Here is a 16,063-nt window from a genome sequence, read left to right as displayed (position 1 = left end):
TAATAATTCTTGAAAAATAAAAAAATATAAGATCTTACCGTCAAATACATTCATTCCATATTTTGTTGCTTTTTTATTTTTTTTGGGGGGGGGGGGGGGTTGTTTTCAAGTAGAGTTTTTATTTCATCCTCGGTTGGTTCAGCAATATGCTCTGCCATTTTGTTTTTATCTACTCACGGTATATGAGCTGATATCCTAGTAGTAGAGTAGCCAATCAGAGTGTGCAGTTGCTCATATCCAGTGAATGTGGATAGAATAATTACTAATATTTGATTGTTTAAATAACTAGCTATTGTTCAGCTTTGGTGTTGGTAAGAGATGTTCCTTTTAAATTATAATCACAACTTGAATACAGGCGGCACGGTGGTGTAGTGGTTAGCACTGTCGCCTCACAGCAAGAAGGTCCGGGTTCGAGCCCCGTGGCCGGCGAGGGCCCTTCTGTGCGGGGTTTGCATGTTCTCCCCGTGTCCGCGTGGGTTTCCTCCAGGTGCTCCGGTTTCCCCCACAGTCCAAAGACATGCAGGTTAGGTTAACTGGTGACTCTAAATTGAGCGTAGGTGTGAATGTGAGTGTGAATGGTTGTCTGTGTCTATGTGTCAGCCCTGTGATGACCTGGCGACTTGTCCAGGGTGTACCCCGCCTTTCGCCCGTAGTCAGCTGGGATAGGCTCCAGCTTGCCTGCGACCCTGTAGAAGGATAAAGCAGCTAGAGATAATGAGATGAGATGAACTTGAATACAATAAATGAAGAGTAATATGCAAGAAGGTTGATTACAGTAAATGTAATCCACTGTAAAAACAAGTGCAGTATGCTAAATGTAATGGACTTGTTACAGGAAAGTGCTAAAAACAGTGTTGTCAGATAGCAGTGAAAAGTCTAACAGTACACTCACATTACTGTAATTATGCTTCAGGTTCAGTCTCGTGTAAGAATATATTTGCTATGTACCGATACACAAATAAGGAATGTTACCAGTATCAGTAAAAATGTTCTAGTAGCACCCTTTTCCCATAATGCACAGCAGTGTTTGCACCTTTCCTCTCTCCAGCTTGTTTAAACAATGATTAAGCCCTTTACACACCCACTACATAAGCATGTGCCTAACAGTATTATCAAAGCAATTTAGCATTTTTAACAGCTAAGATTTAGGAGCGTTATTAACTAATCACAGTTGTAAGCAGTGTGTTGAAGCTGGAATGCAGTATAATTAGATCTCAAATATCAAGTATGATTTATTAGTATGTACAGATTTGTCAGTGTGGTATACAGAGCCCTTCATGATTATTGTCAACCCTTGTAATGATTAGTAAAAAGGGTTAGAAAGAATCCACCTTTTGGTGAAGTCGCTTCATCTCACACTGAAAACATGAGAAAAATCCAACCTTTAATTGAAATAAATTTATTCAGAGAAAAACAAATCCTTTATCAAGAAATCATTGTTTTCAATAAAACACACGTGCCACTACTATTGGCAACCCTAGAAATGACAGTGAACCCAAAATAACTGAAGCATGTTTCTCATTTAAACTGTACGTTTGAATTGATTGGAGTGTGTACGAACGTTCAAGCTGTAATCCATGACTTCCTGGATGACTTCACAAATATGAGGTAACCCAGAGGCCACATTCCCTTAGTCATCCATCAACGTGGGAAAGAAAAGAGGACACACAAAGCCAGTGAGGGAGCACTGTGTTGACCATCATTAGCCAGGGAATGGTTGTTAAAAAAAAAATAGCTAATCGCCTGAAAATGTCCATTTCTACTGTTAGGGCAATAATTAATCATTTTAAAAAAGTGGATACCAATTGGAATTTTTCCAAACTTGCCAGGAAGAAGACCCAAGTTTATTTTATCCCCACGTTCAGTAAGGAGGAAGGTCAGAGAGGCAAAAAATAATAATAATAATTCCCCAAGGGGCGGCACGGTGGTGTAGTGGTTAGCGCTGTCGCCTCACAGCAAGAAGGTCCGGGTTCGAGCCCCGGGGCCGGCGAGGGCCTTTCTGTGTGGAGTTTGCATGTTCTCCCCGTGTCCGCGTGGGTTTCCTCCGGGTGCTCCGGTTTCCCCCACAGTCCAAAGACATGCAGGTTAGGTTAACTGGTGACTCTAAATTGACCGTAGGTGTGAATGTGAGTGTGAATGGTTGTCTGTGTCTATGTGTCAGCCCTGTGATGACCTGGCGACTTGTCCAGGGTGTACCCCGCCTTTCGCCCGTAGTCAGCTGGGATAGGCTCCAGCTTGCCTGCGACCCTGTAGAAGGATAAAGCGGCTAGAGATAATGAATGAATGAATGAATTCCCCAAGGATCACTGTTGGTGAACTGCAAGGAAAAGTAAACTCTCCAAAACCACCATCAGACTCCAACTCCATGCCAACAGATTATTTGGAAGGTCTGCTAGAAAAAAGCCTTTTCTGTCAGTTAACCACAAATGTAAACGCCTGAAGTTTGTGAAACGCTGCTACAACTTTGACTGGAATCATGTTCTATGGTCTGATGTAACAAAAATGGAGCTTTTTGGTAATAAACACTCAAGGCGAGTTTGGTGTAAAAAGAAGGATGGCTATAACGAAAAGAACCCGATCCCAACTGTAACATATGGTGGAAGTTCTGTGATGTTGTGGGACTGTTTTTCCTCCAAAGGTCCTGGAAGCCATGTTAGAATACATGGCATCATGGACTCCATGAAATCTCAGGACATTTTAAATCAAAATCTGGCTGCTTCTGCCAGGAAACTAAAACTGGGTCGTCATTGGATCTTCCAGCAGGACAACAATCTGAAGCATATGTCCAAATCAACACAAAAATGGTTATCTGAGCACAGAATCAAGCTTCTGCCCTGGCTATCTCAGTCCCCTGACCTGAAACCCAATAAAAACCTATGGGATGAGCTGAAGAAAAGAGTGCACAAGAGAGGGCCTCGGACCCTGGATGATCTGGAGAGATTGTGTAAAGAGGAATGGTCTCAGATGTTTTTTGTTAATTTGGACATATGCTTCAGATATTAAATGCAGGGGTGCCAATAATAGTGGTTCATATGTTTTTGTTGAAAATAACTATTCCTCAATGACAGACTGTTTTTGCTCTGAATAAATTTATTTCAATTAAAAGTTGGATTTTTCTCATGTTTTCAGTGTGAGATGAAGTGACTTCACCAAAAGAGGTGAATTGTTTTCTAATCCTTTTTACTAATCTTTACAAAGGGTGCCAGTAATCATGGCAGGCACTATAGGTTAACAACACAATGCATATGCATAACATAAGCGTAACATGTGGTGTCGTTGTTCACACATGTGCTTAAGAGATGTAGTTTTTCTCACAGAAAGGATTTGCCCATCAATTCATTTTTAAATATTTGCTTGAGGTGTTTGTTTTACCAAAGACAAGCACAAAGAGCTGGTTGTTGTGGCTCAGCACATGTGCCAGGTGTTGAAATCAGAAGAATTCCTGTCTTCGTTTTCTCATCCCGGCATGCATTATTCTTCATAGCTAGCAGTTATGGATCAGAAAACATACTGGGTTGGTGTTATACCAAAACATTTCATACATGCACTGCTGCCGCTAATAATGTTCTGAAATGAAACTGTGAAACCGTAAGCAAAACTGTGATATTGAGCTGAACAGTTATTATACTTTGGATTTGTCATACCTTGTTAGCCTTACTAATGGTAAAGAGTAAAGGACACAGGTTTTAGTTTAGTAAACAGAGGGAATGTACATGAGAATGCAGCTAAGATAAGATAAATGTTATAGAACACTGAATAATCCTAAACTATCTTACAATTCATCACCAATAAACTAGATCTTTATAGATAACTACTCCTAACAATTAATTATTGACTTGTGTATAAATTAACATTCAGAAGGCAGAAGATTTCCAGTTTACTAAAAGTGACTGCATCCAAAAGTCCATGGACTTTTCATATCTGCAAATAAGTTTATTGTAATTAAAGGTCAGACAATTTTAAACTCTACACTAAACCTTTAGTCTAGTGAAAAGTCTATAATCAGAGCAACACTGCACAGTGAAGTATCAGCTATTAGTATTATAATCCCTTGTGGGGAAAATTGCATACATTTAAAACCTCACATGTAATTATATAGCAAAAGCTTGTAAAGTTGCCTTTTACCAGTATACATTGAAATTGCACACATGAATTCAAGTAAACTGACGCAGTATTGTGTAAATAATGTGATCACATGAAAAAAAAAACCCATGAAAATAAATGAATTATGTGAAACAATCACATGTTGAAAAATGACACATGCATGAAAAGCTAATAAAAGAACATAAATAAATCACGTGACATAATCGTGTGGAGGCAGCACGGTGGTGTAGTGGTTAGCGCTGTCGCCTCACAGCAAGAAGGTCCTGGGTTCGAGCCCCGGGGCCGGCGAGGGCCTTTCTGTGCGGAGTTTGCATGTTGTCCGCGTGGGTTTCCTCCGGGTGCTCCGGTTTCCCCCACAGTCCAAAGACATGCAGGTTAGGTTAACTGGTGACTCTAAATTGACCGTAGGTGTGAATGTGAGTGTGAATGGTTGTCTGTGTCTATGTGTCAGCCCTGTGATGACCTGGCGACTTGTCCAGGGTGTACCCCGCCTTTCGCCCGTAGTCAGCTGGGATAGTCTCCAGCTTGCCTGCCTGCGACCCTGTAGAAGGATAAAGCGGCTAGAGATAATGAGAATGAGATAATCGTGTGGAAATAAATACATGTAAAAAATTAATACACACTCACTGTCCACTTTAATAGGAACACCAGTACACCTGGACATTCGTGCAGTTATCAAATCATGTGAGAGCAGTGCAATGCAAAATACTGTATCATGCAGATACAGGTCAAGAGCTTCAGTTACTGTTTACATCAAACATCAGAAAAAAAATTGCAATCTCTGTGACTTTACCCGTTTCATGGTTGTTAGTGCCAGATGGATCAGTTTGAGTATTTCAGAAACTACTGATCTCCTGGGGTTTTCACACACAACAGTCTCTAGAGTTTATACAGAATGGTGTGAAAAACAAAAAAACATTTTGTGAGTGACTAAGGCCAGATCGGTTTGAGCTGCCAGAAAGGATCTTCTTCTTTAGTGTTCTTCCTGATATTGTAGTAGGTTCACGTTTCTAGGAAAGAATCTTCTTCTTTAGTGTTCTTCTTGATGGTAGGTCCAAGTTTCTTGGGAAGAATCTTCTTTAGTGTTCTTCCTGATGGGAAGGATTACAGTAGTGGTTTCCCGTTGCCTTCTACTGGATTATTTATACAGGTTTACACCTTTCAACTATTCACACCTTAGAGTAGCCAGTTAACTTAACCGCATGTATTTGGACAGCAGGGGAAACAGATGCACCCGAAGGAAACCCAAACAGACACGGGGAGAACATGCAGACTCCACACAGAAAGGACCCCGTTGGCCACTGGACTCGAACCCAGAACCTTCTTCCTGTGAGGTGACAGTGCTAACCACTACACCACTATGCCAGGAAGGATAAAGTAACTAAAATAGTCACTCTTTACAACTGTAGTGAGCAGAAAAGCATATCATGAACAGAATATTGAACCTTGAGGGAAGCCAAGGTTAACCTAATGGTTAGAGAAACTTTGGGACCAAAATGTTGCCGGTTCAATTCCCTGGACCAGCAGGAATGGCTTGAGCAAGGCACCTATTGCTCTGGATAAGAGTGCCTGCTAAATGCTTGTAATGTAATGTAATGTAATGTAATGTAATGGTTGGACGACAACAACAGGAGAAAACACACTGGGTTCCAGACCTGTGAGTCAAGAACAGGAATCTGGACAGGAACACAAATCTATCTATGAACAGAGAGATAAATAAAAAGGCACTTGCTATAAAGAAAAGAAAAGAAAGCACAACTTTATTTATCACACACTTGTGAAATTCGGGGCGGCACGGTGGTGTAGTGGTTAGCGCTGTCGCCTCACAGCAAGAAGGTCCGGGTTCGAGCCCCGTGGCCGGCGAGGGCCTTTCTGTGCGGAGTTTGCATGTTCTCCCCGTGTCTGCCTGGGTTTCCTCCAGGTGCTCCGGTTTCCCCCACAGTCCAAAGACATGCAGGTTAGGTTAACTGGTGGCTCTAAATTGACCGTAGGTGTGAATGTGAATGGTTGTCTGTGTCTATGTGTCAGCCCTGTGATGACCTGGTGACTTGTCCAGGGTGTACCCCGCCTTTCGCCCGTAGTCAGCTGGGATAAGCTCCAGCTTGCCTGCGACCCTGCAGAACAGGATAAAGCGGCTACAGATAATGAGATGAGATGCATTAACCCATCTGAAGCAGTGAACACACACACACATACCCAGAGCAGTGGGCAGCCATGCTAACAGCGCCCGGGGAGCAGTTGGGAGTTCGGTGCCTCGCTCAAGGGCACCTCAGCCCAAAGCCGTCCTATATTAACCTAACCGCATGTCTTTGGACTGTGGAGGAAACCCATGCAGACACGGGAAGAACATGCAAACTCCGCACAGAAAGGCCACCGGGCTCGAACCCAGAACCTTCTTGCTGTGAGGCGACCGTGCTAACCACTTACACCCCAGAGAGATAAATAAAAAAAGACACTTGCTATAAAGGATTGAGATACTATAGCTGAGCCCTAAGAGAAACAGATTGCAATGTTGTAATGAGGTATTTTAGGGACTAGTTGAAGGCTGAAGGTCATCTGAGCCACATTTCCGCCCACGTTCCGCCAATGAATTACTCAAATACCGAGTGCGCATGTGAAGTACAGGGGGCGGAGCAACGCGACACTGCTATAAAACACTCCCAGTCTCATTCATTCTCATTCACAGCTACACCGACAGCAAGCAGCTCCAAGACACGACAAAGACAGGAGCTTTCATCATCATCATCACTCCATCTTCTCGGATCTCAGGATACAAAAGCCCCTTTTCTCCATTCCTCTACAAAACATGAAAATGACTCCGGTGGAGAGCTCCAAGGTGCTGAAAGAGGGCGAGCTGGAGAAGAGGAGCGACAACCTGCTCCAGTTCTGGAAGAGAAAGACGTGCGTCCTCACCACGGACAGCCTGAACCTCTACACCGACACCAAGAAGAAAAGCAAGAGCAAAGAGCTCAAGCTGCAGTGCATTAAGAAGGTGGACTGCGTGGAGCGCACCGGCAAGTTCGTCTACTTCACCATCGTCACCACAGACAACAAGGAGATCGACTTCCGGTGCTCAGGCGAGGATAACTGCTGGAACGCTCTCATCACCATGGCGCTGATTGATTTCCAGAACAGGAGAGCCATCCAGGACTTTAAAACCAGACAGGACGCTGAGAGCTCCACTTCGGCACAGCAGGAGTCTTTACGCATGGAACGGGCGCCGTGACACACTCCCATTCAGCTCACACACACACACTCCGGTGAGTCTGCCTTTAACACCCTGACAGTACACCATTACATCTCATCCAGAATACTATAATATATAATGTCACTTTTTTTCCCCATTTTATCTGCTACCAATATCTTAATTTTTAATATCTGTCTCTTCAGCAATAACAGTGCATGATCATTTCCAATATCTCCACTGGCTGTAGTCATGAACTCATTTTTTCTTTCCTTTTAAGGAGATGTAGAGAGGGATGGAGAAGAAAGCTTGGACCAAAGCGGAGATATTTGCACGGTGTCTGAGAAGAGGTGCCAGAAGAAAGGTGCAATATCTAAGCTGGAGCTCTTCAGAAACTCTGAACTAATTTCAACAGGCCAAATAGACACTCAAGACTGAATACTCGAACTTTCAAAGTCAGCTCAATACGAGGGACCCTAATGCTCCCTGGATTTCAGTTGTAAATTTGCCTATTTATTTGCTACAAAGAATTGTAGTATGCATAAAAGTTGTTTGTATGTCTAAGTTATTTCCATGTCCTGTTTTTAATGTTAATTTAAATAAATTTTCATGAAAATACAGCGGTTCTTTTGGCTGTGTCTCATTTTTTTTTTTTGGTCAAATTTTTTTTTTAATCAGATTTTTCTTTGAGTAATATACAAAATGTTTACATTACAATAGTATTAAGCTTAAATTTACATGATGTAAAGAACCTTAGATATTTCCAAGTCATGGAAAGTCCCTTATTCATTCATGAAAAATGTGGTGTCATACTATATGAGATAAGGGACTCAATAAACTGGTTTTATTACATTGCTACATTGCCCTGTGATGACAGAAGGCTAAACTCCTTAGGCATGTGATGCAGGGTGTGAATGGACTATGTGACTTAATAGACTTTATCGGTATTCTATAAAGCTTGCGTCAATACATATAACTCAGTCTATAGGCAATCGTATGTCACTCACGGTTGAAGCCAAGTTGCTTCTGTAACATTAAAAATAAGAGCAACTGAAATACAGAAAGCTAGAATCTATCAGTCAAATAGCACATTCAAACACCCCTATTTAACCATTCTGAGCTGAGAGCAGGTACAAATTATGACTTGTACGTTGATGTGTTTGGAGAAGGGTTGGAAGAACTTTAGTATATTGGTAAAATACTAATCATGTATATAAAAAAAGTGACACTTGTACTCTGTCATGTGAATACTTTCTAGGTGGTTTATCTCCTGAAATGATCAATTTTGGCTTTTGTGTTTGTAGCTTTTTGTTATGTTTGAAGCTATCAAGGAAATTCATTGATTTAAATCAGCACATATGGGGAGGTGATCATGTGTGAGCCGACTGCAGAGTGTGTGTAACTCAGCTCACTGTGTGTGGTGTTACATTGCCGCCAGGCTTTTGATGCTGGATCAGGCTACATTGCAGATCAAAGACTATCCTGATCTAAGAAGTAATACTGTCCTCTGACCATATCCCGAAATATGTCTCGCTAATTTGCCCTTCACGTCCAGTTCGTCCTCTAGCCACTTGGCCATGAGGTTAGGAGTTTTAGTTTCAAAGTGTGTAACAGCTATCCCAGCAAACACAAAACGTTTATAAAACGTTTCATTTGGGTTGCATTAAGGTTAGGTTTTATTAAACGTTTATGAAACGTTGGTGAAAATGTAATAAAGTCATATTTGCTGACCCGTGGCACATTTTTTATCATCTCTTGGTATTTTTCGATATTAAGATGTCATAATGATTGTATTACAATTATCAAAATAATCAGTAAATGAGTAATGTTTTATTGACGTTTTATAAACGTTCTCTTTAAAACATTTCATTCACAACGTTTATGAAACGTTTATAAAACGTTATACGTATTCGGAGACTTCTGGCTAAAACAGATAATATTAAAATTTCTACAATTAATTGTGTGATTATAAACACTACATGATGACATGTTTTTAAAAAGTATCAAAAAACATGGGAATAATTTTATGGAAAATAAGTGGTTGTATAAATGTTTAATAAACGTTGAAAAAAAACCCTTCGATCTAACTAAATATTTTTTAGATGTAGATCTAGATAGATAAATCATTAAATGTGTGGCTCTAGTCTCGTAATTATCAAGTATGGTTTGAATAATTTGGATAGACGACCATTCGTTGTTTTATATTTGCTAAAATACACACCCTTTTGGCCCTGGCATTTTGTTCGCTGGTTCCCTGCACCTGCGCGACCTACGTCTTTGCGCAGGCGCAGGGACCGGAAGTAGCGCCATTTTGAGCATGTTGCTGTTGGGACAAGATCGAGAAGGCCGGGTCCACTTAGAAGTTATCTTAGAAAATCTCCTTCATTGAAGGCTTCGCTCGAAGGCCAAACAACTTATTTGATTTAATTTGCTTTTTTATTTCAACTTTTAACTGATTTTGCGCATTTGCTATGATTACGTTAACTTTAATGTTTTGGTTCTTAGTAGCAAGGCTTCTTTAATAAATTTAGATAAAATTTTAATACTAGTATCTTTATCATTTTTGCTGTTCATGAGGGCTTTATATGTAAATGTGAATATTGTCTATGTAAAAAAACTCTGCTCTCAAATCGGTTTTGTTGAACTTGCAAAGAGGAATGAAATAAACTTAAGTGCAATAACAAAAATGTGTTGTTATAAGTTTAACAGGTATTAACATGTTTCTAATACCGACTAGTGGCCTAGTGGTAGCGTGTCCGCCTCTTGATCGGGAGATCGTGAGTTCTATTCACGGTCGGGTCATACCAAAGACCATCATAAAAATGGTACCTACTATCATCTGGCAAGGCACGCTGCAATACAGATGTGCATGGGGAGTCAGTCAAACTCTCGTGGTTACCAGAGGACTAGCCCCCCACTGTAACCCTAGCTATGTAATAGGCGAGAGCCCGAGGGCTATGGAAATGGAGATCGGCACTGCCCGATGTGCCACCATACAGGTTGGGCCTGGTTAGTACTTGAGTGGGAGACTGCCTAGGAATACCAGGTACTGTAAGCGGTGTGGGAAGGACTTTGATTTTGATTGATTGAACATGTTTCTAATAACGTTTCTAAAACATTAAAGAAACGTTTTACTATTGTTTTTAAATGGTTTTAAGAAACGTTTATACAATGTTTTAAAAAAGGTTTCTGAAACGTTTCCAGAATGTTGTATGATGGTTTCCAGAATGTTTTTCAAACGTTTATATAACGAAAAAATTGTCCACAAATTTTCGTTTTATAAACGTTATTTTGTAACGTTTCTGAAACGTTAGCCAAACGTTTATACAACGTTATATAAATGTTTTTGTGTTTGCTGGGATGACACTAATCTTTATAGCATCATCACACGGTCCCGCTTTGCTAATCTTGTGTTTGGCAAATGCTGACTAAAATACAGCAAATATGGACAATACAATACACAATCTCACAAGTAATTTATAGTGATGTCATAAAGAGGTGTATTTGTATATGTAATGTATTTTAAAGTAAATATTAGAGCAGACATTGGCATTATAACTACATCACATGAACAGAAATTTGTGTCAGTGTCTGACTTTCATGTTTACTTTCTGGGCTTGCAGCAAAGGTATTTGGAGAAGTAGTTTGAGAATATATGACTCCAAGGTCACTCATCTGTAAGAAGCAGGAAAGTGTCAGTGTTTGTGTGTGTGCTAAAGGTTGGGCCATGAGCGGAAATGCCTCCCTAAGTCCATATCTAATAGATAAGCCTATCCCACAAGGCTACTCTCAGATCCTGGGAGTCATAACTTTACATGTGCTTCTGACTTACCACTTTATGTGGATGGCAGATTATTAAAACATCTGATTTGTATGAGTGACTACTTTTTAACATTGAAAAGCAAATTTAACTGTCTGAAAGTAGATAACAAAAAAAAACAGAAAATAAGGCAAAAGCTAATTTATAAACCATTATTTAAAAAAAAACAAAAAACAATTGAATCCTGAAGTTTAAGGCTGATCTAAAATCACTTAACAACACTTTGGTTCATAATAAGGTTTAGCGTGTTTATTTTTGTGACTCATTCCTTGGGGAGTAAACAATTGATGGTTCTTCAGAACTTGGTGAGTCATCAAGGGGTTTTTAAGCTCGAGTAAGCCAGGCAGACGCACTTCCAGACATCAGCAGTGATGTAAAATCAGGCCTGGAGCTACTGTTTCCCAAACAATCCGCCATCACTACCACCAAACTACCATCATTCCCACATGATGCTTAGCCACAAGCAGTAATTAAAACATCTGATTTCTTCGGTTCAATAAGCAAAATGTGTTACAGCTATTCAAACTAGTAAACATCCTGTGTGAGTATTTCGTTAGTTGGCTCATATACTTATTTTGCTCCTGAAGCAGACTGCAGCTGCTCTGTCTAGTGGAAAGGAAAAAGTCTGCTGGGAGTCGAACTAATGTTCATTCATATTTCTCTTTCAGAGAAAGGGGAACTTTGAGTTTCTCATGCTAAAGATCAGGATTTCTTTAGGTAGCTGTTGTTAGATTAACATGAACTGTCATGTACCTCCTCTAACTCAGAGGAAATCTGGTGATCAAATACCAGTCACACCTAAACACGTTATTTTCCTATTAAAGCATGGAGGTGAAATGACAAAAATGTGATGTATGTGATTCTTTCCTGGGAAGTTGCTTACGTTCTTTACTCCATGACATATGACCATATAAAATCTGATTACACACTGTGTATAGGCTATTTGTTTGGAACGCATAATTTATCTTACTGTCAAGTGTTATTTTAAAATACTTTACTCAGATGTAGTCTCCATGCTCTGATGCACAGACTGAATGCACAAGTTTTAACAGACTGTCAAGGAAGACAGTGTTGGATGAGAGGAGAAGAGGAGACATCTTATGTCTATCAGTGCCTCCATTTTAGCTGAAATTACCCATTGGAATCCAGTGAATGTGGCATCTCAGACACTGTTCACTAAGCAGGAGGAAAACGAAGGCTCGTGCTGTACCCGATAAAGAAGTAAACCATGTGGTCTGAAGAATGAAGCCATCTGCAGCTGTCTGTAGAAGTCTTGGAGAGAAGGAGGGTGAGGGTTGAGAGAGGAAGCAAAGAGAAAAGCAGAGCATATGAATAGTAAGACACATGTTTAACAGTCTGTGGGTCAGTGTTAGCTGACAGAGTTGTTCACTGTCTGCTTTGTCTATCCCTGTTCCTATCTGCTCCTCACACAGAGACAGATGGAGAGGTATAGACAGAGATATAGTAGTTGGCATGGCATCAGCTGAAAATAATTTTTTACAGTTGATCTCTTCAAGGCATTTTGAAACTATATACCAGAAAAGTGGAGAGAGAAAAAAAACACCCACGGCTGAAATGAAGGATTGACAGATCCATTTATCTACAAACCAAATGTCACCAGCCACTTTAACGAACTTTAACAAAATTGAATTGCACTATGTAAAAACTGTTTACAATACTGTTTAAACATTATATTTTTTTTACTTAATTGCACTATATAAAAACTGTTTACAACACTGTTTACACTTTATACATCTTTTATCTTTGATAGACTTCACTGCTATACTGTCATATCTGCCATATTTATACTTACACTGTAAATTCTGCTCATACTGCCATATTTATTTATATTTATATTTATACTGATAATTCTGTTTATATTGTGCTATATTGCCCTACTATACTGTCAGACTGCCGTTCCCGTTTACATTGTTCATTCTGTTTATATTGTCATTCGTCACATTTAAATTTATACCGTTAATTCTGTTCACACTGCCACATTTGCCATATTTACAGTATACTTTCTGGATTGCCACTGTCTTTTCTTAGATAGCTGTAGCTTGTGTGTGTATATATACTTTTTTTTAAGTTTATATCTTTTACCTATATTTTATATTTCATGTTTATTACTGTTTGCACCGCGGATAAGAGAGAAACGCAATTTCAATTCTCTGTATGTCCTGCACATATGGCATTATTGATAATAAAGTTGACTTGAACTTGAAACATATGTCTTCATCAGAGAACAGACCACCAGAGGAAGAATAAATGAAACTAGCTGAGGATGCAAACACAAATATTTACTTGTGTATGTGAGGCAAGTATGTAATAGTGCTCCACCAAATATTGAGGTATAAATATGGCGTGTACAAAAACAACAACAACAAAAAAAAACTAATATGGCTAAAGATCTAGCAACATCTGAGATAAATGTCTGCAATAACCACCAGCTGGACTCATTTCCAGAGCGTGGCAGTTTTTAATGAGGAAGAGGTGGGGTTATTAAGCCTCCAAACTCAATTTACTCTCAGTCATAAGCTCATCTCATCTCATCTCATCTCATCTCATTATCTCTAGCTGCTTTACAGGGTTGTTCTACAGGGTTGCAGGCAAGCTGGAGCTTATCCCAGCTGACTACGGGCGAAAGGCGGGGTACACCCTGGACAAGTCGCCAGGTCATCACAGGGCTGACACATAGACAACCATTCACACTCACATTCACACCTACGGTCAATTTAGAGTCACCAGTTAACCTAACCTACATGTCTTTGGACTGTGGGGGAAACGGGAGCACCCGGAGGAAACCCACGCGGACACGGGGAGAACATGCAAACTCCACACAGAAAGGCCCTCGCCGGCCCCGGGGCTCGAACCCGGACCTTCTTGCTGTGAGGCGAGAGCGCTAACCACTACACCACCGTGCCACCCCCAGTCATAAGCTCATTTTTTTTATATTTCAGATACAACTGTTTCAAATTATAAAGCAGTTAAGAAAAAGAGGGCGAAAAAGAACCAGTCAAGAGCCAGAGTATATTGAATATCGATTCACAGTTGTTCTCTTAGTAGCCTACTAAATCAAATGAATATACGGCGTGAGCACGTTTTGCCTTTAAACTTCTTCAGTGTTTTCTGAACGGCTCAACAGACTTTCTTCCTATCATTATGAGATCAAAAGCAGCCAACTGTGACTGTGAGCCACAGGAGCAAAACCAGCCATGTTCTCTGGGTAGGAGGGATGGCATATTCTCTCCTATATCTCACCTGTCAAATACTGCAATGCTAATCAATCATAGGAACCTGTGAGTTTATGTATGCAGAAGTCAGTAGATAGCGCTTTCCTTTAGATCCTTGCCTTCACTTGTTAGTTGTTGTATGATAGAGGAGAGCTGGATGGTGGTTGGGAATTGGCAGGTTGGAGAACAAAATGGGGATTAAAAATGGCATTGTTCATTTCATTTACACTACCATGCAGTTTTCTAAGAAAACTGGCTGGTTAAGCTAGCTAGCTAATTGATTTGATCCCCACTAGGAAGCAAATGGCATGGTTTATTGCAATGGGGTTCAAATGTGTCATTTATGTGCGTCTTTCTCTATATTTTAATGTTTGTTATTAAAGCCATTGTGTGGGCATAATTTTTAAGAAGTTCCCAGTCTTGGGTCTTTACTTTCTTCAAGCGGGTTAAAGTCATAATTAGGTGGATCAGATCCCTCAAATCTCCTTGTATTATGCATCCTGATATGTCTTTTATGCATTTTCAAGATTCAAGATTTAAGATTCAAAATTGCTTTATTGTCATTGTGTAAGATACACAACAAAATTCAGTGCACTGCCTTATGAAATGGTCCTCAATATATACATAAAAGAGATTTACATAAAAGATACAAGATTTACAAACAAGAAGATGTACAAACATAAGGGTTTACGAATTTACAAGATTTGGACAAAATTTACAAACAATGGTCTAATGGATAATGGTCTTTGGTATGACCTGACCGCATTCTTTTGATGCATTCTGTAGTACAGTAGAAACCATGAGCTGGCCTAATGGTTAGCGTGTCTGCCTCTCAACTGGGAGACTGTGAGTTCTACTTGCGGTCGGGTCATACCAAAGACCATTATTAAAATGGTACCTGCTGCAGATATGAGTAGGGAGTCAAACTCTTGCGGTTACCAGAGGACTGCCCCCCAATCCAAGCTATGTAATAGGTGAGAGACCGAGGACTATGGAAAGCAAGATGGGCGCCACACAGTGCGCTAAGTGCCTGGTTAGTACTTGGACAGAAGACTGCTTGGGAAGATCAGGTCCTGGCACTGAAGAGACTTTGACTTTGATAGTACAGTAGATCTGTGTGGTGTATCCTAATTAAATGCTGAATGAATATGGTCTGTGGTTGTAGAGAAGTAAGAAGACAGCGATGAATATTAGTATAAGTAGGTGGTTTGGTTGGAGTTGAAGTTGAAGAAACACTGAAACACATCTACATCTTCCCAGTCTACTACATATGTACCAGAAATTTGCTTAGCAGTAACGTTGGTAACTGGGTTTAAATCAAAAGGTGAAAAGCATCTTTTGTTTGGTTAATAAAGCAATCTTGTACATTTTACTGGTCAGCTTTTTGGGGTTTTGCTAACAAGACAAGCTTGGCAAGATTAGTTATTCATTTCCTGTGGCACAACAGGGGAATGCAGGGAAACTTGGAACAGTTTCTATTCCCAGAAATTAATTTCAACCAATCAGGTTTTAGATTACATCAAAAGTTAGATGTTGCTCCTTCGAATAACCTATTTTCTTTGAAGCCACAAAGCTGGATACAGCAGTAAGGTTTCTCATCTCATTATCTCATCTCATTATCTGTAGCCGCTTTATCCTGTTCTACAGGGTCGCAGGCAAGCTGGAGCCTATCCCAGCTGACTACGGGCGAAAGGCGGGGTACACCCTGGACAAGTCGCCAGG

The 16,063-nt window shown here is 40.2% G+C and overlaps 1 protein-coding gene across 1 annotated transcript; it reads left to right on the top strand.

The window, feature by feature from the left end:
• The first annotated feature begins 6,777 nt into the window (after positions 1–6,777).
• On the top strand, positions 6,778–7,906 carry phlda2 (pleckstrin homology-like domain, family A, member 2). Its single transcript, XM_060910059.1, has 2 exons — positions 6,778–7,364; positions 7,569–7,906. The coding sequence occupies exon 1, from the start codon at positions 6,911–6,913 to the stop codon at positions 7,328–7,330; it is 420 nt and encodes a 139-aa protein (XP_060766042.1). The 5' UTR covers positions 6,778–6,910; the 3' UTR covers positions 7,331–7,364; positions 7,569–7,906.
• The last annotated feature ends 8,157 nt before the right edge of the window (positions 7,907–16,063 follow it).

This window comes from Neoarius graeffei, chromosome 2, assembly GCF_027579695.1.
Source record: "Neoarius graeffei isolate fNeoGra1 chromosome 2, fNeoGra1.pri, whole genome shotgun sequence".
Classification (NCBI taxonomy): domain Eukaryota; kingdom Metazoa; phylum Chordata; class Actinopteri; order Siluriformes; family Ariidae; genus Neoarius; species Neoarius graeffei.
This window is presented reverse-complemented; position numbering and strand designations above follow the sequence as displayed.

What these genes read in the sequence shown, in the direction of transcription:
- phlda2 (XM_060910059.1), top strand. Translation starts at nt 6,911, where the DNA reads ATGAAAATGACTCCGGTGGAGAGCTCCAAGGTGCTGAAAGAGGGCGAG.